This window comes from Staurois parvus, unplaced genomic scaffold (genome assembly GCF_062004578.1).
Source record: "Staurois parvus isolate SC_StPar_1 unplaced genomic scaffold, SC_StPar_1.0 ptg000009l, whole genome shotgun sequence".
Lineage (NCBI taxonomy): Eukaryota > Metazoa > Chordata > Amphibia > Anura > Ranidae > Staurois > Staurois parvus.
Window position 1 is genome coordinate 10,929,643 of NW_028317805.1, and position 26,609 is coordinate 10,956,251.

At 43.5% G+C, this 26,609-nt stretch overlaps 1 protein-coding gene across 2 annotated transcripts in view; it reads left to right on the plus strand.

The window, feature by feature from the left end:
- Positions 1 to 26,609, plus strand: part of CUNH10orf90 (chromosome unknown C10orf90 homolog) — a 226,362-nt gene that overhangs the window by 127,686 nt on the left and 72,067 nt on the right. For both annotated transcript variants that reach the window (XM_089669589.1, XM_089669599.1), the window contains exon 4: positions 831 to 1,034. In XM_089669589.1, coding sequence (XP_089525715.1) covers positions 831 to 1,034 — 204 coding nt within the window. The remainder of the gene's footprint in view (positions 1 to 830; positions 1,035 to 26,609) is intronic.

Consider the following 26,609-nt stretch of genomic DNA (forward strand, 5'->3'; position numbering starts at 1 on the left):
ATTGATGGTTCTGGGGAAATAACACCAGTTTTAAGAATAGAACACTGGTGATTCCGTCTTTGGTGACTCCTCAAGAATGACAAAATCTCTAAGGTGCAGCTAACACTTTACCTAAGAAGTAGCAACGTGACATCCTGCTGGTCCAACCAGCAAGGGGTGACAACCACAGATTAATGGCAACAACTTGGTTGGTGTTGACCACATATTAATAAACCTTATAGGGGTGGTGACAGGGATAGATTCTTACTCCGACATGAAGCCTTTTACATTCACATGTTACAGACTGTGAGGATCCAAGGGTACTAAACACCAATTTGCCACTAACATGTTTTTTTTTACCTGATTGATAGGGCCTCCACTTTCAGCTATTTCCTTCCATTTGCTTTATATTGTATGAAAATATGTTTTGCTTATAGGTTCATGCAGTCTGCAGTCTAGCTATGCTAAATTGTTTTATCTCCTTCTCTATATTAGTTATAGATAGAGCCTGGTGGGAAAAGTCAGCCACCAATTTAGTATGAGAATGTTCTAAGCATTCATGAACATCACAAATAGTCAGAGATAAAACTGCTCCTGTGTAGGATCCAGAAACCCACAATGTACTATTGACACAATCAATGCCTGTGGCACAGAGCTGGTACACTGATACACATCATCTGATTTCAAGAAAAAAAACAATTCACTCACTGTATAGTATTTACACAGAAGATGCGCTAAATACTGTATTCCTCCAGTGTGATAATAAGTGCAGATTCATATCTCTGCACATATAAAAACACTGTTTCTTTTACAGCCTCACTAAGACTAACCATAAACTTTTATTTCTTCAGCCTTTGGTTTGTCGCAGACACTCAAGCAAGATTCTCAGCCAGTTCCTGAGATTTATTTGCAAAAGAACTGCCCGCCAAAGGACGCCAGTAACCTTGGGCCAGACAGGCTAACCGTAACAACATTTAACTTCATATTTGGAAAACAAATTACAAACCTAGAGCACAATAAACAGAACTTGCACAAGGAAAAGATCCTGGTTAAAGGTAAGATGCTAAATGATATTTTGGTATTAAAGGAAATCTGCACTAAGAGTAATATAAGAAATGGTCCTAATGTGGCTTCAATGCTTTGTGTCCATGACATGGAATAAGTTAGCAGCAATAGTGAAATGCAGACAGCCTGACTTGTGTAGCACCCTCCTAGTTAGCTAGGGGAAGCTCTAGTTCAATTTTCAGCAAGGAGGACTGAGTAGAAGCCTGGGTGTGATGGCTACCAGGGTCAAATTGCGGTCAGAGCTGAGAGGTTCTACAGACCAGCTTTCTGGAACTTCCCCCTGCACTAGAACTTTGGAGAAAGATCTAGAAACAGTGAGCACAGGTGAGGAGTGGTTGGTCTTTACTCTTAGAGGATCCTGGCCAATCCCCAACAGTAGGCTTGGCAAAGGGCCAGGACAGCCTTTAAGAGTAACTGAGTCTATTCAACACCATGAGAGTTCGGGTGGAAGATGGAGAGGAAGTGAGGTTGGAGAGCAGAAGCCTGGGAGGGGGCCCATATGGGAGAGGGGCTCAACTACAGGCAGAGGTCTTAGAAGGAGGAAAGCTCTGGACTTTACCGGCCCCAGAGAGAGGACCACTTGTGCAGCAGGGAAGGAGTGGCCAAGCTAGAAGGCCTGGTAGTAGCCACCAACCCAACAGCAGCACAGGTGAAGGACTGAGTGAGTAAACCTGCACCCTCTGGGCCAGTAAGGGGAAAGAGGCACTGTGGTAGGAAACTGGATTAGCTTTCTACCTGGGACTGTTCACACTGAAGTGGCAGGAACTGGATCCCCTGCCCAGGGAAACACCCAGCACAGCTGAATGAGGACAGGATTCATCTGGGATCAGGGGTGGTACTACAGGAGATGCTGTAAAGACTTGGACATTGCTAAGGAGTTTGTCCTCTATGGCCATTACCCTTGGGTCCCATACACCCCTTACCCCATCCAAGTTCAATTCCTCTAATAAAACTTCAAAACAAGCTCAAGGTCTGGTTGAAGGACCAGTGTGAAGGAAATGCGTGTTGTCTGGCTATGTAGGACTATAGGGGAACCCAAATCTTTAGCGACTCCTAAGGGAGTAGTGCTACACCTGCATACTTGTTCTTATTTAGTAATTCAGAAAAGATTTAAGACAGAAGATCAGCATGACATACAGAAAACTAGCGTTTATTTTTCAAAAAACAAAGTAGTTAGTGGCAGCCCATCTATTTTCGTAATACAGGGTTCTCAGTACCATTATACCCTAAACCAGTAAAATTGCTTTGTGTTTATGTTATTGGTGATCACCATTGAAAGCTCTGAAGATTTAGCTTACAACAGTCTGCGACACACTGAAATCAGCCATTTATTAAAAAAGAAGACCCTGTTGATTTTATGTGGAAGAAATAACCTTTACATTTGCAGCTCCTTTATATGTACAGTTGTGTTCAAAATAATAGCCGTGTGTTGAAAAAAGTTAATAAAGCTCAAAATCCTTCTAATAGCTTTTATTTCCATACACACAAATGCATTGGGAACACTACACATTCTATTCCAAATCAAAACATGAAGAAAATATATCAAATTTGTGTTGTTTCTCTAAAAAAATTGCAGGAAAGTGAATATTAGATTAAACTGAAAAATGTTTGAAGATTTTGCTTTCCTTTGAGTCAATTAATATTTAGTTGTATAAGCACTGTTTCTGAGAACTGCTGTACATCTTTGTTGCATGGAGTCACCCAACGTCTGGCACCTGTGAACAGGTATTTCAGCCCAGGATGATTGGACTACATTCCACAGTTCTCTATTTCTTGGTTTTGCCTCAGAAACTGCATTTTTGATGTCACCCCACAAGTTTTCTATTGGATTAAGATCCGGGGATTGGGCTGGCCACTCCGTAATGTCAATCTTGATGGTCTGGAACCAAGATGTTGCACGTTTACTGGTGTGTTTGGGGTCGTTGTCTTGTTGGAACACCCATTTCAAGGGCATTTCCTCTTCAGCATAAGGCAGCATGACCTCTTCAAGTATTCTGATGTATTCAAACTGATCCATGATCCCTGGTATACGATAAATAGGCCCAACACCGTAGTATGAGAAACATCCCCATATCATGATGCTTGCGCAACCATGCTTCACTGTCTTCACAGTGTACTGTGGCTTGAATTCAGTGTTTGGGGGTCGTCTGAAAAACTGTCTCCGGCCACTAGACCCAAAAAGAACAATCTTACTTTCATCAGTCCACAAAATGTTGCGCCATTTCCCTTTAGGCCAGTCAATGTGCTCTTTGGCAAATTGTAACCTCTTCAGCACGTGTCTTTTTTTCAACAGTGGGACTTTGCGGGGGCTTCTTGCAGATAGCTTGGCTTCACATAGGCGTCTTCTAATTGTAACAGTACTCACAGGTAACTTTAGACCTTCTTTGATCTTCCTGGAGCTCATTGTTGGCTGGGTCCTTGCCATATTCTATCCATTCGAATGGTAGTTTTTCGCTTTCTTCCACGTCTTTGAGGTTTTGGTTGCCATTTTAAAGTATTTGCGATCATTTTATCTGAGCAGCCTATCATTTTCTGCACTTCTTTATATGTTTTCCCCTCTCCAATCAACTTTTTAATCAAGGTACGCTGTTCTTCTGAACAATGTCTGGAACGACCCATTTTCCTCAGAATTTCAGAGAGAAATGCACTGTAATCAGCATGTACAACATTTGCTGCCTTCCTTCCTTAAATAAGGGCAATAATTGCCACCTGTTTTTCAAAGAATGAATGACCTCACTAATAGAACTCCACACTGCTATTATTTTAACATGCCCCTTTCAATTAGTGATTCAATTACACAGAATCAGCAGCATGCATGTCATGACTGTTGGGTCTGTTGGGTTTTTATTACTCTACTACACCTGCTAGTAAATTATTTGCCATGTAGAAATATTATTTCTACCAAAAACAGTGATTGATCCGGTTAGTGATGTCTGACTGCTATTATTTTGAACACAACTGTATATGTCTGTGCAGAAAGTGTTTGTATATGCTCAAGTCTGTAAGGAATTGACATTTATGCCATGCGTTGCTCTAAGCTGCAACTAAAGACAAAAGGAGGCACTTAAATGACAGGTGATGGTTTTCGTCTCTGGAATTATTGGAGAAAAAGTCTGCTGTGTTAAGAAAAAAACAGTGTATATTACAAATAGCTATGCCACATTAATGTGTTTACATAACCAAACAATAAACTTCTCTTTACTCTCATTTGGTCTGCCAAATATGTTTTTAAAGTATATGTGAAGCCCCATCTTGTAAAACAACCCATTCAGCTAAAAAGATAAATGAAAGGCAAAATATTTGTGTATAGATATAACAAACATTATAAATACCTTTTCCTAATTACATACCCTCTGCTGTCAGCTACATAAGGATCTTGGAGATCTAGGGGAGGAGAAGCAGCAGCACACTGATATTCCCAGTGAATGACTGTTCAGGGGGGGGAGGCATGCCAGCACAAGTCTGATCATTGGAGGAGAGCAGGCTGAGTTCCCAGCCCAGCTAGAGAACTGGCCATGCTGTGCTCTCATGCCTAGTGTGGTCAGTTTTTAATAGGAAAGCAGAGGAACTTTAAGGAAAACCAGGGATTTCACACAAAGTAAGCAATACAAAGAGAACAGGATACTTTTCATACACGTACAAGGTACAGCAGGCACACATCAGGAATATGAAATGTTGGGTTTACATATTCTTTAAAAGCATTGTTAATTCTGTTTGATAAGTGCACAAAAATAGCAGATGTTCCTGTCAGAAAAGGTGTGAGCCGAAAACCTCCCGAGCTTTGCCTCCCTTCACTGTTTTCAGCATTATTTTCAGTTCTCTCCTCTCCACTCTATGTTATGAATAAGAGGCGAGGGGCAGGTTCTCTGGAGTCCTAACACTGCCCAGCATTTTTGTCTCTGGTTGAAAATGCTGAACCTCTATATATATATATATATATATATATATATATATACACATATAAGTACAGTGATTAAGCAATGTCACTTTGGGACAGGAAGAATCACCAGGTGAAAATAAAGGAAATAAAACCTGAAAAAATCTAATTAAAGCAGGCACCACATCTAAGGATTGATTTGCTATTTAAAACTTTTTGATTCTAGGGTTATGATACACTTTAATTTTCATTATTTTCTAATTCTGACATGTTTCTGAGATTTCAAAGTATATCTTATACCAAAAAATGCCAAAAGTTTTATTTCAAATTTATATCAAATGGTTAGAACCCATGTCAGGTTTCTTTTTTAGTTCTATTGAGATTTCTGTACAGGGAACATAAATGAGCAGGAAGTCTCCCCAAAGTGAGGGAACAGGTGTCACTACAGGTAACACCATTGGAAGACTTCTCTTTCCTGCCTGTTCCTGTGACAGCTGTAATTTTGTCTTCACACATTCTTTCCTGGTGACGGACCACCGCCAAAAATGAAGACAATTACCCCTCCCGTAGAGACAATAAAAAGCTGATGTGGGGTTCTGCCTGTTCCCAACTCTTTTTAGAAAAGTTGGCTGTAGATACATTAAGTTTTCAGAATTACCTGAGACGTGTGAATTGTGAACTACACTTAAAACCCAGTTTATTGAAGTTTGTACAGAATGTCTTTTTTAGAGATGAGCGAATCAAAGTATCCGAAGTGGAATTCGAGTCGAATATCGGAAAAATTTCGATTCGTGCCGAATCCGAAAAATAGCCTAATTCGGACGCGCGAATCGAAATTTTTCAGAAAATGGCGGCTGACATGTGCGGCGACGGAGCGGGGATGTCTGGGAAGGCGCGCAGACAAGGCGCGCTGACCCATAATGCATTCCTCAACTACATGTGATCGCATCAGCCAATCAGCAGCCAGCCAGCCAGCACTGTGTAATGGTCGAGCTATAAATAGCGGCCATTTTGGAATTCTTCATTTGCCTGCAGTTATTGAACAGAGGCAGACCGCTCTGTACTAGGGACAGGGACAGAGTTAGGGCCACAGAAACGATAATTGGGGACAGAGAAAAGTTACTTAGGGACAGAGAACCATTACTCAGGGACACAGACTTGTTAATGAGGGCCACAGAATCGTTATTTAGGGACAAAGAAACGCTAGTTAGGGCCACAGAATTCATAATCAGGGACAGACAGAATTGTTACTCAGTGCCAGAGAATTGTTACTTAGGGCCACAGAAACGTTATTAGGGCCACAGAATTTTTACTCAGGGACAGACAGAATTGTTACTGAGTGCCAGAGAATTGTTACTCAGGGACAGACAGAATTGTTACTGAGTGCCAGAGAATTGTTACTTAGGGCCACAGAAACTTTAATTAGGGCCACAGATTTTTTACTCAGGGACAGACAGAATTGTTACTGAGTGCCAGAGAATTGTTACTCAGGGACAGACAGAATTGTTACTGAGTGCCAGAGAATTGTTACTTAGGGCCACAGAAACTTTACTTAGGGCCACAGAATTTTTACTCAGGGACAGACAGAATTGTTACTGAGTGCCAGAGAATTGTTACTCAGGGACAGACAGAATTGTTACTGAGTGCCAGAGAATTGTTACTCAGGGCCCCAGAAACTTTACTTAGGGCCACAGAATTTTTACTCAGGGACAGACAGAATTGTTACTGAGTGCCAGAGAATTGTTACTCAGGGACAGACAGAATTGTTACTGAGTGCCAGAGAATTGTTACTTAGGGCCACAGAAACTTTACTTAGGGCCACAGAATTGTTACTCGCACAGACACAGAATTGTTACTGAAGGCCACAGAACTGTTACTTAGGGCCACAGAATTGTTACTCGCACAGACACAGAATTGTTACTCGCACAGACACAGAACTGTTACTGAGGGCCACAGAACTGTTACTTAGGGCCACAGAATTGTTACTCGCACAGACACAGAATTGTTACTCAGGGCCACAGAACTGTTACTTAGGGACAAAGAAACGCTAGTTAGGGCCACAGAATTCATACTCAGGGACAGACAGAATTGTTACGGAGTGCAAGAGAATTGTTACTCAGGGCCACAGAAACTTTACTTAGGGCCACAGAATTTTTACTCAGGGACAGACAGAATTGTTACTGAGTGCCAGAGAATTGTTACTCAGGGACAGACAGAATTGTTACGGAGTGCCAGAGAATTGTTACTCAGGGACAGACAGAATTGTTACGGAGTGCCAGAGAATTGTTACTCAGGGCCACAGAAACTTTACTTAGGGCCACAGAATTTTTACTCAGGGACAGACAGAATTGTTACTGAGTGCCAGAGAATTGTTACTCAGGGACAGACAGAATTGTTACTGAGTGCCAGAGAATTGTTACTTAGGGCCACAGAAACTTTACTTAGGGCCACAGAATTGTTACTCGCACAGACACAGAATTGTTACTCGCACAGACACAGAACTGTTACTGAGGGCCACAGAAACTTTACTTAGGGCCACAGAATTGTTACTCGCACAGACACAGAATTGTTACTCGCACAGACACAGAACTGTTACTGAGGGCCACAGAACTGTTACTTAGGGCCACAGAATTGTTACTCGCACAGACACAGAATTGTTACTCAGGGCCACAGAACTGTTACTTAGGGACAAAGAAACGCTAGTTAGGGCCACAGAATTCATACTCAGGGACAGACAGAATTGTTACGGAGTGCAAGAGAATTGTTACTCAGGGCCACAGAAACTTTACTTAGGGCCACAGAATTTTTACTCAGGGACAGACAGAATTGTTACTGAGTGCCAGAGAATTGTTACTCAGGGACAGACAGAATTGTTACGGAGTGCCAGAGAATTGTTACTCAGGGACAGACAGAATTGTTACGGAGTGCCAGAGAATTGTTACTCAGGGCCACAGAAACTTTACTTAGGGCCACAGAATTTTTACTCAGGGACAGACAGAATTGTTACTGAGTGCCAGAGAATTGTTACTCAGGGACAGACAGAATTGTTACGGAGTGCCAGAGAATTGTTACTCACGGCCACAGAAACTTTACTTAGGGCCACAGAATTTTTACTCAGGGACAGACAGAATTGTTACTGAGTGCCAGAGAATTGTTACTCAGGGACAGACAGAATTGTTACTGAGTGCCAGATAATTGTTACTTAGGGCCACAGAAACGTTATTAGGGCCACAGAATTATTACTCAGGGACAGACAGAATTGTTACTGAGTGCCAGAGAATTGTTACTTAGGGCCACAGAATTGTTACTCGCACAGACACAGAATTGTTACACAGGGACACAGAACTGTTACTGAGGGCCACAGAACCGTTACTTAGGGCCACAGAATTGTTACTCGCACAGACACAGAATTGTTACTCGCACAGACACAGAATTGTTACTCGCACAGACACAGAATTGTTACTGAGGGCCACAGAACTGTTACTTGGGGCCACAGAAACGTTAATCAGGGACACAGAATTGTTACTGAGGGCCACAGAACTGTTACTTAGGGCCACAGAATTGTTACTCGCACAGACACAGAATTGTTACACAGGGACACAGAACTGTTACTGAGGGCCACAGAACCGTTACTTAGGGCCACAGAATTGTTACTCGCACAGACAGAATTGTTACTCGCACAGACACAGAATTGTTACTCGCACAGACACAGAATTGCTACTCAGGGACACAGAACTGTTACTGAGGGCCACAGAACTGTTACTTAGGGCCACAGAATTGTTTCTCGCACAGACACAGAATTGTTACTCGCACAGACACAGAATTGTTACTGAGGGCCACAGAACTGTTACTTGGGGCCACAGAAACGTTAATCAGGGACACAGAATTGTTACTGAGGGCCACAGAACTGTTACTTAGGGCCACAGAATTGTTACTCGCACAGACACAGAATTGTTACTCAGGGCCACAGAACTGTTACTTAGGGACAAAGAAACGCTAGTTAGGGCCACAGAATTCATACTCAGGGACAGACAGAATTGTTACGGAGTGCCAGAGAATTGTTACTCAGGGCCACAGAAACTTTACTTAGGGCCACAGAATTTTTACTCAGGGACAGACAGAATTGTTACTGAGTGCCAGAGAATTGTTACTCAGGGACAGACAGAATTGTTACGGAGTGCCAGAGAATTGTTACTCAGGGCCACAGAAACTTTACTTAGGGCCACAGAATTTTTACTCAGGGACAGACAGAATTGTTACTGAGTGCCAGAGAATTGTTACTCAGGGACAGACAGAATTGTTACTGAGTGCCAGAGAATTGTTACTTAGGGCCACAGAAACTTTACTTAGGGCCACAGAATTGTTACTCGCACAGACACAGAATTGTTACTCGCACAGACACAGAACTGTTACTGAGGGCCACAGAAACTTTACTTAGGGCCACAGAATTGTTACTCGCACAGACACAGAATTGTTACTCGCACAGACACAGAACTGTTACTGAGGGCCACAGAACTGTTACTTAGGGCTACAGAATTGTTACTCGCACAGACACAGAATTGTTACTCAGGGCCACAGAACTGTTACTTAGGGACAAAGAAACGCTAGTTAGGGCCACAGAATTCATACTCAGGGACAGACAGAATTGTTACGGAGTGCAAGAGAATTGTTACTCAGGGCCACAGAAACTTTACTTAGGGCCACAGAATTTTTACTCAGGGACAGACAGAATTGTTACTGAGTGCCAGAGAATTGTTACTCAGGGACAGACAGAATTGTTACGGAGTGCCAGAGAATTGTTACTCAGGGACAGACAGAATTGTTACGGAGTGCCAGAGAATTGTTACTCAGGGCCACAGAAACTTTACTTAGGGCCACAGAATTTTTACTCAGGGACAGACAGAATTGTTACTGAGTGCCAGAGAATTGTTACTCAGGGACAGACAGAATTGTTACGGAGTGCCAGAGAATTGTTACTCACGGCCACAGAAACTTTACTTAGGGCCACAGAATTTTTACTCAGGGACAGACAGAATTGTTACTGAGTGCCAGAGAATTGTTACTCAGGGACAGACAGAATTGTTACTGAGTGCCAGATAATTGTTACTTAGGGCCACAGAAACGTTATTAGGGCCACAGAATTGTTACTCAGGGACAGACAGAATTGTTACTGAGTGCCAGAGAATTGTTACTTAGGGCCACAGAAACTTTAGTTAGGGCCACAGAATTGTTACTCAGGGACAGACACAGAATTGTTACTGAGGGCCACAGAACTGTTACTTAGGGCCACAGAATTGTTACTCGCACAGACACAGAATTGTTACTGAGGACCACAGAACTGTTACTTAGGGCCACAGAATTGTTACTCGCACAGACACAGAATTGTTACACAGGGACACAGAACTGTTACTGAGGGCCACAGAACCGTTACTTAGGGCCACAGAATTGTTACTCGCACAGACACAGAATTGTTACTCGCACAGACACAGAATTGTTACTCGCACAGACACAGAATTGTTACTGAGGGCCACAGAACTGTTACTTGGGGCCACAGAAACGTTAATCAGGGACACAGAATTGTTACTGAGGGCCACAGAACTGTTACTTAGGGCCACAGAATTGTTACTCGCACAGACACAGAATTGTTACACAGGGACACAGAACTGTTACTGAGGGCCACAGAACCGTTACTTAGGGCCACAGAATTGTTACTCGCACAGACAGAATTGTTACTCGCACAGACACAGAATTGTTACTCGCACAGACACAGAATTGCTACTCAGGGACACAGAACTGTTACTGAGGGCCACAGAACTGTTACTTAGGGCCACAGAATTGTTTCTCGCACAGACACAGAATTGTTACTCGCACAGACACAGAATTGTTACTGAGGGCCACAGAACTGTTACTTGGGGCCACAGAAACGTTAATCAGGGACACAGAATTGTTACTGAGGGCCACAGAACTGTTACTTAGGGCCACAGAATTGTTACTCGCACAGACACAGAATTGTTACTCAGGGACACAGAATTGTTACTCAGGGACACATAATCGTTTAATTAAAGAGTATGTCAGACAACATGCAGAGGAGTGGCAGAGGAGGCAATGTTTTAGGAGCGAGCAGACGTGGCAGCAGAGGAATGGGTCGAGGCAGCACTATTCGCAGCCAGAGGCCAGTGCTCCCGGTGTCATCCAGCGGTCGTGTCTCCACCGACAACCCTGCCGTCATCGATTGGTTGGCTCGGTCGTCTTCCTCTTCCCAGGTCACCTCTGACACCTACAGCCAACGGTCGGTGGGTACATCAGACACAACCGTTAGTTGGCATGGCCCGGGACCAAGCCCACTGAAATCACGTGTCCTCTTGGCAGTGAGCGAAACAGTCGGTGGGTTGCCCAGGAGACAGCAGCAGGGTCGCAGCAGTGTCAGTGGAAGCAGTGTCAGTGGAGCCAAACGGCCACGGAGTAGAGCACCAGCTCCACTGCAGCCTACCACCACGGCCAGTAGTGGTGCCGGTGTGCACGGAGGAAGCAGCAGTCAGCCAGTGAGGAGTATCGGGGGCAAAGTTTCCTACTCGGCGGTGTGGCAATTTTTCGTCAAGCCGCCCGAGGAAGTAAACGTAGCCGTATGTCGACTATGTGGCCAGAAAGTCAAGCGTGGCCAGGGGGCCCATGTTGGGACTATTTGGGCCATGTTGGGACAATGGGAGACCTCCCATTGCTGCTGTCTCCATCGCCACACTCTGCCATGTGCCACTTTCAGGTCTCCTCACACACTGCTGGTGTGTTGAATTTTTTGACATAGGGTGCTGGCAGATTACGGGCCTCCTATAGCTGCTGCCAGGCCCCTAATCTGCCATAGGCCCCTATATACCGCCTCCTCATGCTGCTGCCAGGTCCAGAGTCTCTCATGGGTCCCTGTACGGCCTCCCATTGCTGCTGTCTCCATCGCCACACTCTGCCATGTGCCACTTTCAGGTCTCCTCACACTGCTGGTGTGTATAATTTTTTGACATAGGGTGCTGGCAGATTACGGGCCTCCTATAGCTGCTGCCAGGCCCCTAATCTGCCATAGGCCCCTATATACCGCCTCCTCATGCTGCTGCCAGGTCCAGAGTCTCTCATGGGTCCCTGTACGGCCTCCCATTGCTGCTGTCTCCATCGCCACACTCTGCCATGTGCCACTTTCAGGTCTCCTCACACTGCTGGTGTGTAGAATTTTTTGACATAGGGTGCTGGCAGATTACGGACCTCCCATAGCTGCTGCCAGGCCCCTAATCTGCCATAGGCCCCTATATACCGCCTCCTCATGCTGCTGCCAAGTCCAGAGTGTGTCATGGGTCCCTGTACGGCCTCCCATTGCTGCTGTCTCCATAGCCACACTCTGCCATGTGCCACTTTCAGGTCTCCTCACACACTGCTGGTGTGTAGAATTTTTTGACATAGGGTGCTGGCAGATTACGGGCCTCCCATAGCTGCTGCCAGGCCCCTAATCTGCCATAGGCCCCTATATACCGCCTCCTCATGCTGCTGCCAGGTCCAGAGTCTCTCATGGGTCCCTGTACGGCCTCCCATTGCTGCTGTCTCCATCGCCACACTCTGCCATGTGCCACTTTCAGGTCTCCTCACACTGCTGGTGTGTAGAATTTTTTGACATAGGGTGCTGGCAGATTACGGGCCTCCCATAGCTGCTGCCAGGCCCCTAATCTGCCATAGGCCCCTATATACCGCCTCCTCATGCTGCTGCCAAGTCCAGAGTGTGTCATGGGTCCCTGTACGGCCTCCCATTGCTGCTGTCTCCATAGCCACACTCTGCCATGTGCCACTTTCAGGTCTCCTCACACACTGCTGGTGTGTAGAATTTTTTGACATAGGGTGCTGGCAGATTACGGGCCTCCCATAGCTGCTGCCAGGCCCCTAATCTGCCATAGGCCCCTATATACCGCCTCCTCATGCTGCTGCCAGGTCCAGAGTCTCTCATGGGTCCCTGTACGGCCTCCCATTGCTGCTGTCTCCATCGCCACACTCTGCCATGTGCCACTTTCAGGTCTCCTCACACTGCTGGTGTATTCCATTTTTTGTCATAGGGTGCTGGCAGATTACGGGCCTCCCATAGCTGCTGCCAGGCCCCTAATCTGCCATGGGCCCCTTTACCGCCTCCTCATGCTGCTGCCAGGTCCAGAGTCTCTCATGGGTCCCTGTACGGCCTCCCATTGCTGCTGTCTCCATCGCCACACTCTGCCATGTGCCACTTTCAGGTCTCCTCACACTGCTGGTGGGTTCCATTTTTTGTCATAGGGTGCTGGCAGATTACGGGCCTCCCATAGCTGCTGCCAGGCCCCTAATCTGCCATGGGCCCCCGTACCGACTCCTCATGCTGCTGCCAGGCCCGTAATCTGTCATGGGCCCCTGTTGTCGCTTGTTGGCATATTCCGCTCGTTCAGATGCTCCTTCTCCTGCTACTCCTCTTCACGGATTCCGTCAGCAGTCTTTCTTGGAATCCGTTTCCAAGAGACAACAGTTTGCGAGCACGCACCAGACGGTGCAGAAACTGAACGTCCTCCTGTCCAAGTTGCTGCTGCCAGGCTCGTAATCTGTCATGCGCCCCTGTACCGCCTCCTCATGCTGCTGCCAGGTCCAGAGTGTGTCATGGGCCCCCGTACCGACTCCAAATGCTGCTGCCAGGCCCGTAATCTGTCATGGGCCCCTGTACCGCCTCCCCATGCTGCTGCCAGGTCCAGATTGTGTCATGGGTCCCTGTACGGCCTCCCATTGCTGCTGCCAGGCCTGTAATCTGCCATGGGCCCCCGTACCGACTCCTCATGCTGCTGCCAGGCCCGTAATCTGCCATGGGCCCCTGTACCGCCTCCTCATGCTGCTGCCACGTCCAGAGTGTGTCATGGGTCCCTGTACGGCCTCCCATTGCTGCTGTCTCTATCGCCACACTCTGCCATGTGCCACTTTCAGGTCTCCTCACACTGCTGGTGGTTTCCATTTTTGTCATAGGGTGCTGTATGGCCTCCCATTGCTGCTGCCTCCACCGCCACACTGTGGCTCCACACTCTGGTTTTGGCCCCGTGACTGGCCAAATGAGTGAAGTGTGCGGTGATTCTAAGATCGACGGCACTCATCTGCATGTCATACTGCCTGACAGTATTATTTCTCTTCCCCAGCAGACTCCAAGGGCATTTAAATTAAAGGTACAGTGTTCAGCACTAATATTAAGTCTCTCTGAAGCCTAGAAACACCCTTTTTTAAGTTAAATTCACAGCGAATATATTCGACTCGAATCGAAATTTTTCCACGAATTCGCCGAATCAGTCGAATCGAATTTTTGAATACTTCGCTCATCTCTAGTCTTTTTGCATCTTTTTTGCAGAATGCATTTTTATCTTATTAAAGGTTAAAATATAAAAAAATAAATATTTTTAAATTAGGCAAATTTTAAATATTATATTTGTATATTTTCACTATTACATTTTAACGCCAGCAGATTAATTTTAATATATTTACTGAGCTAAAGTTATAAAGAAAAAAAATCAGAGCTGGATAAGTTGAAGTTCACACAGCTGAATTACAGAAGTGATTCATCCCTCTTTTTCTTTCATGGCTGCTCTGTATGTCTGAGAATTTCAGCTAGAAACACACAGGGGTTGATTTACTAAATCTGGAGCACTCAGAATCTGGTGCAGCTGTGCATGGTGGCCAATCAGCTTCTAACTTCAGTTGGTTCAATTAAGCTTTGCCAATAAAACCTGGAAGCTGATTGGTTTCTAGGCAGAGCTGCACCAGATTTTGCACTCTCCAGGTTTAGTAAATAACCCCCACAGTCTGAAAAAGAAAAGGTTACAGCAAAATGTGTGTCATTAATGTACCCTGTATTAAGTTTCTTTTGTAAAATACAAATACTATATATACAATACAGGATCATATAAACGTTGGTTTAAACCGTGAATCTAAAAATAAAAATTACCCGAAAACCACTTGGTTTCCTGGTGGTTATGTGGTTGTTACCCATGTGGGGCAATGCTAAGTGAGCATTACAGTGCAATTTTAATACAGAAGAAAGCCATACACCTATGGAATTTTGTTTTAACCTCTTGGCACTGGCCGAACGCAAATCTGCGGCCTCCCGGCGTCTAGGCCTAGACGCCAAGCGGCTGCACATTTGTGTTCTATTAAAAAAAGACATGTGCTGAGAGCGTGGCCTGCGCACTCCCAGCACACATGTCCAGTACTCACGGAAAGGTCCGGATCTCCTCTTTCGATCGGGACCTTTCCCGATCATGTGACTGTCGTGTCACGGCGGTCACATGAATCTAAACCCTGCCCCGCCTCCCGGCTTCTGAAACCCTTAAAGGGCCGGGAGGCGCCGGCGCCAAGGGGTTAATGTAGAAATTCAGAAAAATTATTTGTCAGAGTCACAGTATTATTATTGATTTGACAAATTTTTGTATGAATAACCTGTAAAATTCTCAGAATCTGTGAAAATTAGGAATCAATTCTCCACTTTCATTTTGACCACAGGAGTACCACAGGCCTGTGTACCCAGTCCAGTCCTGTTTACAAAAATGCATTCATGCCTCTAATACAGCAGTGAAGGTCACAGATGATACTTCTCTAGTCGGACTTATACATGACAATGATGAGACAGCCTATAGAGGGGATACAGTACATACTCTATTAAAAAGCTTTGTGGGATTCGTAGGCTGATTGCAGTGTAAGCCGTGTACCGGGGTGGGCTCTCCAGGATACAGTGAAGTCACGAACGAGGAAAACAACCCCAACACCAGCTTTTGTCAAAACAGAATTTTACTTAGATGTGGCAAATAAACAAAACCACAAATGCTGGAATATACAATAAATTTACATACACTCAGCCCAAAGGCTGAGACCCTTGTGCTGCACAGCACAGTGCCTTCTGATGGATGAAGGTAGAAAGTGTAGTAATTTACCTACTGGCGGGCACAACTAAGCTGCCTCACCTTACCTGTTATTACCCTAAAAGAGCAGGAATCAGTGTATGGGTGTATGGTATGGGCTAGCCTGCGGTGCAGCACAACAGCTTACAATCTTACACAAATCTCCAGTATTCCCTTTCCCATAACTGGTCCTGTAGCACGTGCCTGAGTATTCCTTCTGAGCAAAACGCCAGTCTGGCTTGAGTTTGTAGGATTTTATCAGTTCTCCAATGTGAAATGTCACTTTAAGTTGTGGAGTCCTTCCAATAATCAGTAACAACACTTGTGGCCTAACACAAACAGAGACCCTAACTAACTAACTATAGGCCTGTCTCAGTCTTATAGGTGCCAACACTGAAAGGAGGTGCGTGCACAATTCTTACTGACCCGGGTCTGTATTGCAGGCGCTGATGACTCTGAACAGAACAAAAGTCTCTCCACTAATCATGCGATACTATCAGCAATGTACGTTGCTTTGCTCCTCTGTCCTCATCAGCTTCCTGGCAGCAAATCTTCCCCTCTTTGAACAGGATTAGCGTCTTGAACACCATCAGCTTCACTCACTGGGATTTCTGAATACGGAGGGCAGTCTTCACAGCTGGCAACGGATTCTCAGATCTCTCAGCCTTCTTCTCTCTCTCCAGTATGGCTGCTCTCCTCTCCTTTTCCTGTTACTCTCCCAGTGTAAAACCCCACCCCATCATGAATATAGAAATCTCTATGCAGTCTGAGGCTGTGTTAGAAAAAACAGTGACATCTTGTGGCTAAACTGCAGGATGTCAGTCAGAACGTTTTTAATTTACTTCAGTCAGTGTTCAAACAATGAGAGCTGTTTCCCCATCTCACAGCAGGACTTCAGTGTCTAACATAAAGTCAACAAACTACATTTCCCAGAGAAGCTGGTGGAAGGGCGGGGGAAAGATAAATACAGCAGCCGGGAACTTGTGGACAGGAAGTGGACAGAAAGAGCTGGCCAGCAGGTGTAAGGAGAAGACTGTGCGGAACACCTGAGGTCCAAGCTGGGCCAGGCTGCAAAGAGTGGAGGAGAGAGGAGGAATTGCAGACCGCCGACACCGCTGACATACCTGGTGGACAGCCCTGCAAGCAGGCGAGCTGGAGTGCTGCTGTCCAAAGTGATCTGTGAAGGAGGAACCATGAGGCAACGGGGATCCCCATCTACAGAGAGACCATCCACCACCTGGGGAGACAGCTCCCTTTCTTTTTGTTCACCCTCTATTAAGAAACTTGACTCAAGAAAGATTTGAATCCTTATGTGCACCACCTAGGGCCCCATCAAGCTTGCAGAAGATCAGAAGGTGCAGTTAAATTGACATTGGCCTAAGCTGGGTGGTGGGGTATTGTCGTTCGCAGGTGTGGGTAGCCAGTGTTTATGGTGGTACCTGGTGGCTGGTACAGTTACTTTGTGCTCACATCCTGAAAGACTGACTAAAGTGTTTTGAACATTTTATGGAATTAAATTCTACTGGCCTATGGCCATATTAAGTCTGCCATCTACAGTATACATCTAGAGTGTTTGCTGTCTTCATCATTATCACTGCTAGGGAAATGAATCCAAAAATCTGTTATGACACTGCATGGACATTTTTATAAAAGACGTAAACATTAGCTAAACAGAACTAAAATTTGCTCTGTTGATTTCACAATAAACACTGGAACAATTAGTGGCAGAAATTATTTTCTGGATTGAAATATTGGACAAATTAAAAACTAGAATCTAGCTAGATCACTGCTTTATCCAAAGAAATTAAAAACATGTTTATTGCATATTAAAGTATTCCAAACAGCTAAAACAAACAATGGAAGCCTTTAAAAATAATTGCACAGCATTCTGTATAACCCAAGCATATCTCCTGCACTCTCAAAAAGTCCCTACATCCCAAAACAGAACTTTTATTACATGCAATATGTAATTCATATCTTTCTATCTGCCAGAAGACAAGCAAGGTAAAGGAATAAATTGTTTATGTTTTTTTTTTTTTTTTGTGAATGTGCCTCATAAGTCATATGGTGCTAAGCTTCTGGATTCAGTGAACCCATATTCTCTCAAGTCCTGTATAAGCGGAGGAGTGCAGAGGGTATGTCAAGGGAGATATATACAGGAGAGGAGTGTGAAGGGTATGACAGCAGTCAGTATGTGCAGGAGAGGAATGTGAAGGGCCTGACAGTGGGTAGTACACTCATCGGCCACTTTATTAGGTACACCTGTTCAATTACTTGGCAACACAAATTGCTAATCAGCCAATCACATGGCAGCCATTCAATGCATTTAGGAATCTAGATGTGGTGAAGACGACTTGCTGAAGTTCAAACCAAGCATCAGAATGGGGAAGAAAAGGATTTAAGTGACTTTGAACATGGCATGGTTGTTGGTACCAGACGTGCTGGTCTGAGTATTTCAAAAACATAGAAAAGTGATGGCAGAAATAGACCGAGTGGTCCACCGATTCTGCCTATTTTTTGTTTTTATTTTGGGAGGGAGTTTTTTTTTTTGTGAACTTTTTTGTCTGAGTATAGATCTATGCTTGTCCCACACATGTTTAAAGCTATTTACTGTTGATTGGCTCGCTACCTCTGTTGGATGTTTATTCCAAGCATCAACTACTCTTTTAGTAAAATAGTATTTTCTGAGATTAGTTTTGATCTTTCCACTAGTTAGTTTAAGGTGATGTCCTTGTGTTCTTGATTTTGTTTTCATGATGAAAATTCTACCCTCCTGAACCTTATTCACCCCCTTGATGTATTTAAAGGTTTCAATCATGTCTCCCCTTTCCTTTCTTTCCTCCAGACTGTACATGTTAAGTTCCTGAAGTCACTCTTGATATATTTTATCCCCCAGACCTTTCACCGTTTTTGTTACCCGTCTCTGGACTCGTTCCATCTTATCAATTTCTTTTTGTCTGAGGTCTCCAGAACTGGACACAGTATTCTAAATGAGATCTAACTAAAGATTTCCAAAGGAAACAAACACCAGTGCTCTAATCTTCATGCTCCACATGTAAAACGGTATCTGTCACTCGGTGAGGTGCAGCCCTCTAAAGATGGGGGACTCTTGATACTAGCAAAAGAAAAACACAAAAGGGCGCACTCTCCTCATGCATTACCATGGTTACAAATGAATTTATTAAAAAAGTAACAAATAGATACTTACAAAACAAATGTAAAAAATTAACAGGAAGCCAAATGGGTCAATGTCACACTACTGGAGTCCTGTGATGATGGTGCTAACTAAAGATTTATATAGGGGAATCAGGACCTTCTTCTTCCTGCTGGAGATCCCTCTAGTGATGCATCCTAGAATTATTTTCACTTTCATGACCGCCTGGCCACACTCTTTACTGATTTTGCAGTCATCTGAAATAAGTACCTCAAGTCCTTTTCCTCTGAAGCTGCTGATCTACTGGGATTTTCACGCACAACCATCTCTAGGGTTTACAGAGAATGGTCTGAAAAAGGAAAGGTATCCAGTGAGCTGCAGTTGTGTGGATGAAAATGCCTTGTTGATGTCAGAGGTCAGAGGAGAATGGGCAGACTGGTTAGAGATGATAAAAAGGCAACAGTAACTCAAAAAAAAAACCCTCATTACAACCAAGCTATGCAGAATACTATTGCTGACAACGCATCGAACCTTGAAGCAGCAGAAGAACACACTGGGTGCCACTCCTGTCAGCTAAGAACAGGAAATGGAGGCTAGAATTTGCACAGGCTCACCAAAATTGGATAAATGAAGATTGGAAAAACGTTGCCTGGTCTGATGAGTCTCAATTTCAGCTGTCACATTCAGATGGCAGGGTTGGAATTTGTCACAAACAACATGAAAGCATGGATCCATCTCGCCTTGTATCAACAGTTCATGGATTTACAGCCAACATATCTGCAGCAACTGCGTGATACTATCATGTCAATATAGACCACAATCTCTGAGGAATGTTTCCAACACCTTGTTGAATCTATGACATGAAGAATTAAGGCAGTTCTAAAGGCTAAAGGAGGTCCAACCCAGTACTAGCATGGTGTACCTAATAAAGTGGCCAGTGAGTGTATGTGCCAAAGAAGACTGTGAAGAGTATTACTGCAATCAGAAGATGTGTATGCAGGGTATGATGGAAGCAATATGTGCAAGAGAGTTGTGGTAGAGTATGACAACCAGCAGAACAGTTCATCTTTTGATTCACAAATAGTGGTTAAGGAGCTTTCCATAATAAGTGATAAAATCATTAAAGTGGTTCTAAAGTTTTTTTTTACCTAATGCTTTCTCTGCATTAAGGTAAAACCTTCTGTGAGCAGGATCCACCCACAGCCACCCCCCCAATACTTACAAGCCTGATCTCAATCCAGCACTGTGTTGGAGAGCGAGAGTATTTTAGGTGGGTCACAGAAATGTGGAAAAGGGGCAACATTGCCTCTTTAACCTCCCTAGCGGTATTCCCGAGTGTAGTAAAATGTCAGTACCAAAAGTGGTAACCCCGAGCTACACTCGGGCTTACCATGTGGTGCTGCATAAGGATTCCCTGCAGAGCTTACCTTGTCCTTCGCTCCTGCGATGTGTCCCCTGCAGCGTTCCCCGGCATCTCCTCCAGCTGATGCCGGCATCCGGCTTCTGTGTTCCGGTCCCTGTGACGTCGGGACGTACGGGCGCCGCCAGCGGTGGGAAATTTGAAAATTTTAAAAAATGTCACTTTTTCCAAACAAATTTTACATGGTAAAACATTGCTGTTTCAACCCATTTCACATACATTTTGTCCCGAGTGCTTTGTCCTGTGCCCTGCCTGCATTTTGTCTGTTCTTTCTGCCTGGAAACTGAGAAAAATCCATGGCGTCCAAAAAGTGTCCCTTTAGGTCAAAAGCGGGTTTAGATCAGCTAGAGATCAGCGATAGTAAATTAGAACCACTTGCAGAATTGAGTGATAATGATTCGTGGGGAAATTCATCATCAGACACTGAAAGCGATTTTGCGACTTGTGCGAACTTGGCACTCTATTTTAAATGTCAGTGTTTTTGGTTTGATTATATTATTGAATTAAATGTATTATTATTATATTATTATTTTTTATGATTATTTATTAAATTATAATTTATGATTTCGTGTTTCAAATTTTATCATACCCGGGATGTTTAATAGACTCTTGTTCGGACAGATTTCAGGGAGTTATTCCTAAAAATTACAGCCTACAATAAAAAAACTACATATTTCAATGCAAAATAATGGTACCGCTTTCAGCACCAAAAATCTGAAATAACCATACCGCTAGGGAGGTTAAAAAGACCCAATGCTTGTTTGTGTTGGTTTTAAATTGATCAGTGTATATAATGAGCATCCACCTGACCACCACCATCTCCACAATTAGGTCCATCTGGCAAAAATGTGTCAGAAAGTGGGGTAGTTCCTGGGAAAGGACAGGCTGCTGGTGTACGTAGTTGATTAAAGTTTTATCTTGATGTGATTTCATCAGTGTTGTAGTCTTAGATCTACTGAAGTCACAGTATGAGGAACAAGGATGGGCTTCCTAGACTGCAATTCTGTGGAGGACCAGGGGCATTTAGCAGTAGTGCTCTCTTTGGATCGTCTGACACGCTTTCAATGTTATATTTAACAGACCAAAAAAAAAGAAGTTTGTTGTTATTTTGTACAGTGTACACTTTATAGTGACCTTGCATAAGACCAGGCAATTACACAGTCATAGAGTGCCACTAGGGTATTACGTTTATAACTAAGCTTTCCATCACAGTTGGATTCATTACCATCCATCTAGTTATTTAGGATTTAGGGGAATTCTGCTCATAAATATGTATTTCCTCCTAATTACATTCTTTATTTGTACATTAACACCCTCCTTTTTTCGAAGTCCCCCGTTGGCACTCATGGCTCCTCTTATCAGTGTGCAACCATAGGAAGCCGCTTCTTATTGTGGCATAGGATTTTACTGACAGCAATGGGAGCCTTTGGCTCCTGTTGCCTCAGCAAAGCCTGTGTGAGTGATGAGAGCCACTACAGACAGGCACACTATTGGATCGAGTGAGGGCTCAGGTAAGTATAAGGGGGGTCATGTTACTACCTAAACATTTTTACTTTAATGCAGAGAATGCATTAAGGTAAAAAATGTTCAGCCTATAGAACCACTTTAATATATGACCATTATATAGAATGACACGTGAACAGGAGTTTTCAGTGAATCGACAACCAGACAACCCGGCACCATATTGTGACTCATTGACCTTCCTAAGAAGTGTCACTACAACTTTGTAAAGGAGTAAAAGAGAAAATATTGCCAGTGAAATAAAATGGTTCACTGATCCATTTTTCTAGCATTTTGACGTTCACATTGAGCAGCACTGTGTAGAAATGTGTTATGCTGTGTATGAGACGGATTACCAACTTGTTGAAAGCAGTGTCTAGCTCTGATGGATCACCTTTATCCAAGTCCTGTTTGCCGAATATGAATTTTATCTCTTTCTACCTCCAGAATTCTCAGTTCTTTTGGATTTCTGGTATTAAAAAATACACAAATATAGTATGTGCTATATTTAAAGGGGATGTTATGCATTTAAATTAGTTCAAACCCCTCTAGGACCTCAAAAATCTTTAAGTAAAACTATTACTGTATGTCTTGAAGAATGGATGTTATGCTGTTGCTCTTTACCACCTCTCAATGTTTGTTTTTCTTTCTTATATAGCTGAAGAAGAGCACCCATAGCCATAAAATGCTGCTCTTTTGCAGACATGCGGGGTGCTATTAACTCCTACTGGCACCCCAACATGTCTTTCAAAAAAAAGTGCATTTTTGGGTGTGTGAAATGTCTGAAACTGCATGGTGCAAAAGCACCATGCAACTCCATGCAACTGTGTTTTTAAAAAAGGATCAGGAACTTTCTCCTTGTGAAATAGGCAGATACAGCAGCCCATTCCAATGAATGTCCGCGCACACACAAGCACATCACCCACATGATGTGAAGACTTAAAATGTATCTAGACCAAAAACAAAAAATATACATGTATTTTGCAGTCTTTAGATGAGATCACTTCATTGATTTTCCTATTTTGTTCAGTTTTTCTTTTATTTTCACCTGGTTATTATGCAAAAAATGCACTCTTCTTGGATTTAACAATCCTCAAAATCAACCCTGTTGCCTGCTACACTCATTGGTTCCATCCACCAACTACTATGTTCTGTAGTGACATGGAGGTCAGCAGCAGCAACCACTAAACACAGCAAGGACCAGGAGATTGACACTCCCCAAAGTCACAGTTTTTGAAGAAACTTCAGTACATGATATCTTTCCAACAGAGCAGAATTCAGTGGTGCAAGCAATGTCTATGGTGAGTATTAACTATCCTCTTTTGCAGGGACATATTTTTGGCCAATTGCAGTTTTGCAACAGGGTCACTTTAAATCTTTTACTGCTGCCAATATAAATATTATATCAATGGTAGTACCGGTATGTTAACAAACTCCCAGTCACCATAGCAGTTTACCGTTTCTATGCAGTCTAGTAGAAGTGATTGGGGTGGCTCTCTTTTACACTGTGCAGGAGATCAGCATCAGGTGTGCATTTGTATGAAAACAACAACTGCATCACACATGTTAGATCTCAACATGCTTGCCAGAGTGAGAGCAATCATTCTCGGGCCACCATTCTCTGTTAAAGTGTCATTAAACTCAAATCTTTTTCAGTGTTTTTTTTGTTTTAAATTAGGTAACGATAACCATATACACTGGCTGAAAATTCGTTTGATCGAGAAAAGGTTTCCTTCCTTCCTTTCCTTCGAATTTTTCTGTCACTCCTGTCAAAAACAAACATCAATCTGACCCCACTAGCGATTAGAAAATCAAATGAATGTTCTTGAAACGAATATTCCCAGCTGAAAATCTACACGTGTATGGCCAGCCTTAGGGTAGGTTCACATTTGATCGCACTTGAGCAGGTGGTTACGGGTGCTGAATCTGTAGCTTTTCCTGCACCTGCAGCCAAATCTCACTGCTTTGTAGAAACGCACGGGGCTTCCATTCCTTCTTAATGGCACCCCCAAGCATCTGAACCCAGAGCGCGTTTTCAGGTTGCAAAAACACCATGCAATTTCCCGAGGCCTAGTTTTTCAAAAAAGGTGCAAACACCTTTTTTTGGCATGAAATGCAACCACGGCAGCCCATTCAAATGAATGGGCTGCCGTGCCCACGCACATGCGGGCCGCAAACCCGCACAGGTGTGAACCTGGGGTCATACAAGAGTGAAGAAAGATGCCTCCACTTATGGGCTTCTAATGATACTTGCTGAATCCGCCACTTCTGATTGGCTGTAAGTAATGACAGCTTCCTGGCAGGATAGCTCAGGCAGGTTTGGAGTGACATTCCTGAGCTCTTCCCTAGTCATTAGCAACTAAACTTTGAAGTTTTGATTCAGGATAGGAGTGAACGACTCTAAACTGTAAAGTGTTTTGTTGTTCTTTGAAGTCTCTTTGCATATATATATACAGTATATCACATTATGAGAGCTTTGGCACACATACTGTGTGAAACTAGTATGGCATAAGCTGGTATTCCATCACTAGTGTGACAAAATGTAAATGGTAATAGTAGGCAGTGAAATGATACATTTTGTAAATAGTATTCATGAACTATTTTGTTTTATTATTCCTGTAAAGGCTTTCAAATTACCCACTGTAAGCAGGAGCTCATATATTTTTCATTGCAGTGGGATTGCATCTAGCAAAATGTGAACACTGCCGATTTCAAAAGAATTTATAAAAGAAATGGCAGAAAGTAAATATTTACAAAGTTGAAAACTTTACTGCTCTTTTGGATTTATATTTTTAATGGATTTTGAATTTACATAAAATATTTCTTATTAATAAGGCACCAATGTTTTATGCAGCTCTACACACTACAATCACCAGACAAAAGAAGGTAAAATTCCCACGCAGGGCATACGGGACAGGCACACTTGAGATTACAATATAAAGGGAGCACAGCAGCAGGAATGATTGATTGGGGGCAAAGAGGAAAATAGGTGGAGGAATTTGTAGAAGTAGGTTTTACAAGAGTTGTATAAAAGCTGAAGCTGGGTCAAGGATAAATAAGAACATTCCAGAGGGCTGAGGCTCCTCTAGAGAAATTGCAGCCTGTACATTGTAGATCTATTCACCTAATGCAGCTGTTTTTTTTTAGCTTTACTTTCTATACATCTACTCTACACTGGGCTTCTGTGTAGCTCTGCTCTTCTGTTTTAAGTATATTCCTGTAATTTTTTGTTTCAAAAAGTACAGCATTAAAACAGTATTAAACCCAAAATCAATGTGAACCCCTTGGGATTACGTGGAGTTTTGCATGAATTGGGCATAAAACGTGCTCTGAACGTCATCTAAGTCACAACAATAGAAGAACACAGTCTGCTGAACATAATACTACACAAACATTAGATGTTGCCATGGTTTAATTGCACATAACATGTAAACATTCACAGTGCAGGGAGGAAGAAGTATGTGAGGCCCTAGCTTAATGACTTCTCCCAGAGCTAATTGGAGCCAGGAGTGAGCCAACCTTGACTCCAATCAGTGTGATGATATTGGATGTGTTGCTGACAGCTGTCCTGCCCTTAAAAAGCACACACCTGTTTTGAGTTTACTAGTTTCAAGAAGCACTGTCTGATGTGAACCATGCCTCGCAGAAAAGAGCTCTCAGAAGACCTACGATCAAGAATTGTTGACTTGCATGAAGCTGGAAAGGGTTACAAAAGTATCTCCAAAAGCCTTGATGTTCATGTGTCCACGTAAGACAGACTGTCTACAAATGGAGAAAGTTTAGCACTGTTGCTACTCTCCCTAGGCGTGGTCGTCCTGTGAAAATGACTGCAAGAGCACAGCGCAGAATGCTGCATGAGGTAAAGAAGAATCCCAGAGTGTCAGCTAAAGACCTACAGAAATCTCTGGCACATGCTAACATTTTTGTTGACACATCTACAATAAGGAAAACATTAAACAAGAATGGAGTACATGGGAGGACACCACGGAGGAAGCCATTGCTGTCCAAAAAGAATATTGCAGCACGTTTGAAGTTTGCAAAAGAGCACCTGGATTTTCCACAGCACTACTGGCAAAATATACTGTGGACAGATGAAACCAAGATTGAGTTGTTTGGGAAGAACACACAACACTATGTGTGGAGAAAAAAAGGCACAGCACACCAACATCAAAACCTCATCCCCACTGTAAAACATGGCGGAGGAAGCATCATGGTTTGGGGTTGCTTTGCTACCTCAGGGCCTGGACGGATTGTTGTCATTGATGGGAAAATGAATTCCAGAGTTTATCAAGACATTTTGCAGGAAAACGTACGGCCATCTGTCCGCCAATTGAAGCTCCGCAGAGGATGGGTGATGCAACAGGACAATGACCCAAAGCATACAAGTAATTCAACAAAACAATGGCTGCAACAGCACAGAATACGCCTTCTGGAGTGGCCCAGTTAGAGTCCTGACCTCAACCCGATTGAAATGCTGTGGCATGAGCTTAAGAGAGTGATTCACACCAGACATCCCAAGAATATTGCTACACTGAAACAGTTTTGTGAAGAGGAGTGGTCCAAAATTACTCCAGATCGTTGTGCAGGTCTGATCTGCAACTACAGGAAACATTTGGTTGAGGTTATTGCTGTCAAAGGAGGGTCAACCAGTTATTAAGTCCAAAGGTGCACATACTTTTTCCTCCCTGCACTGTG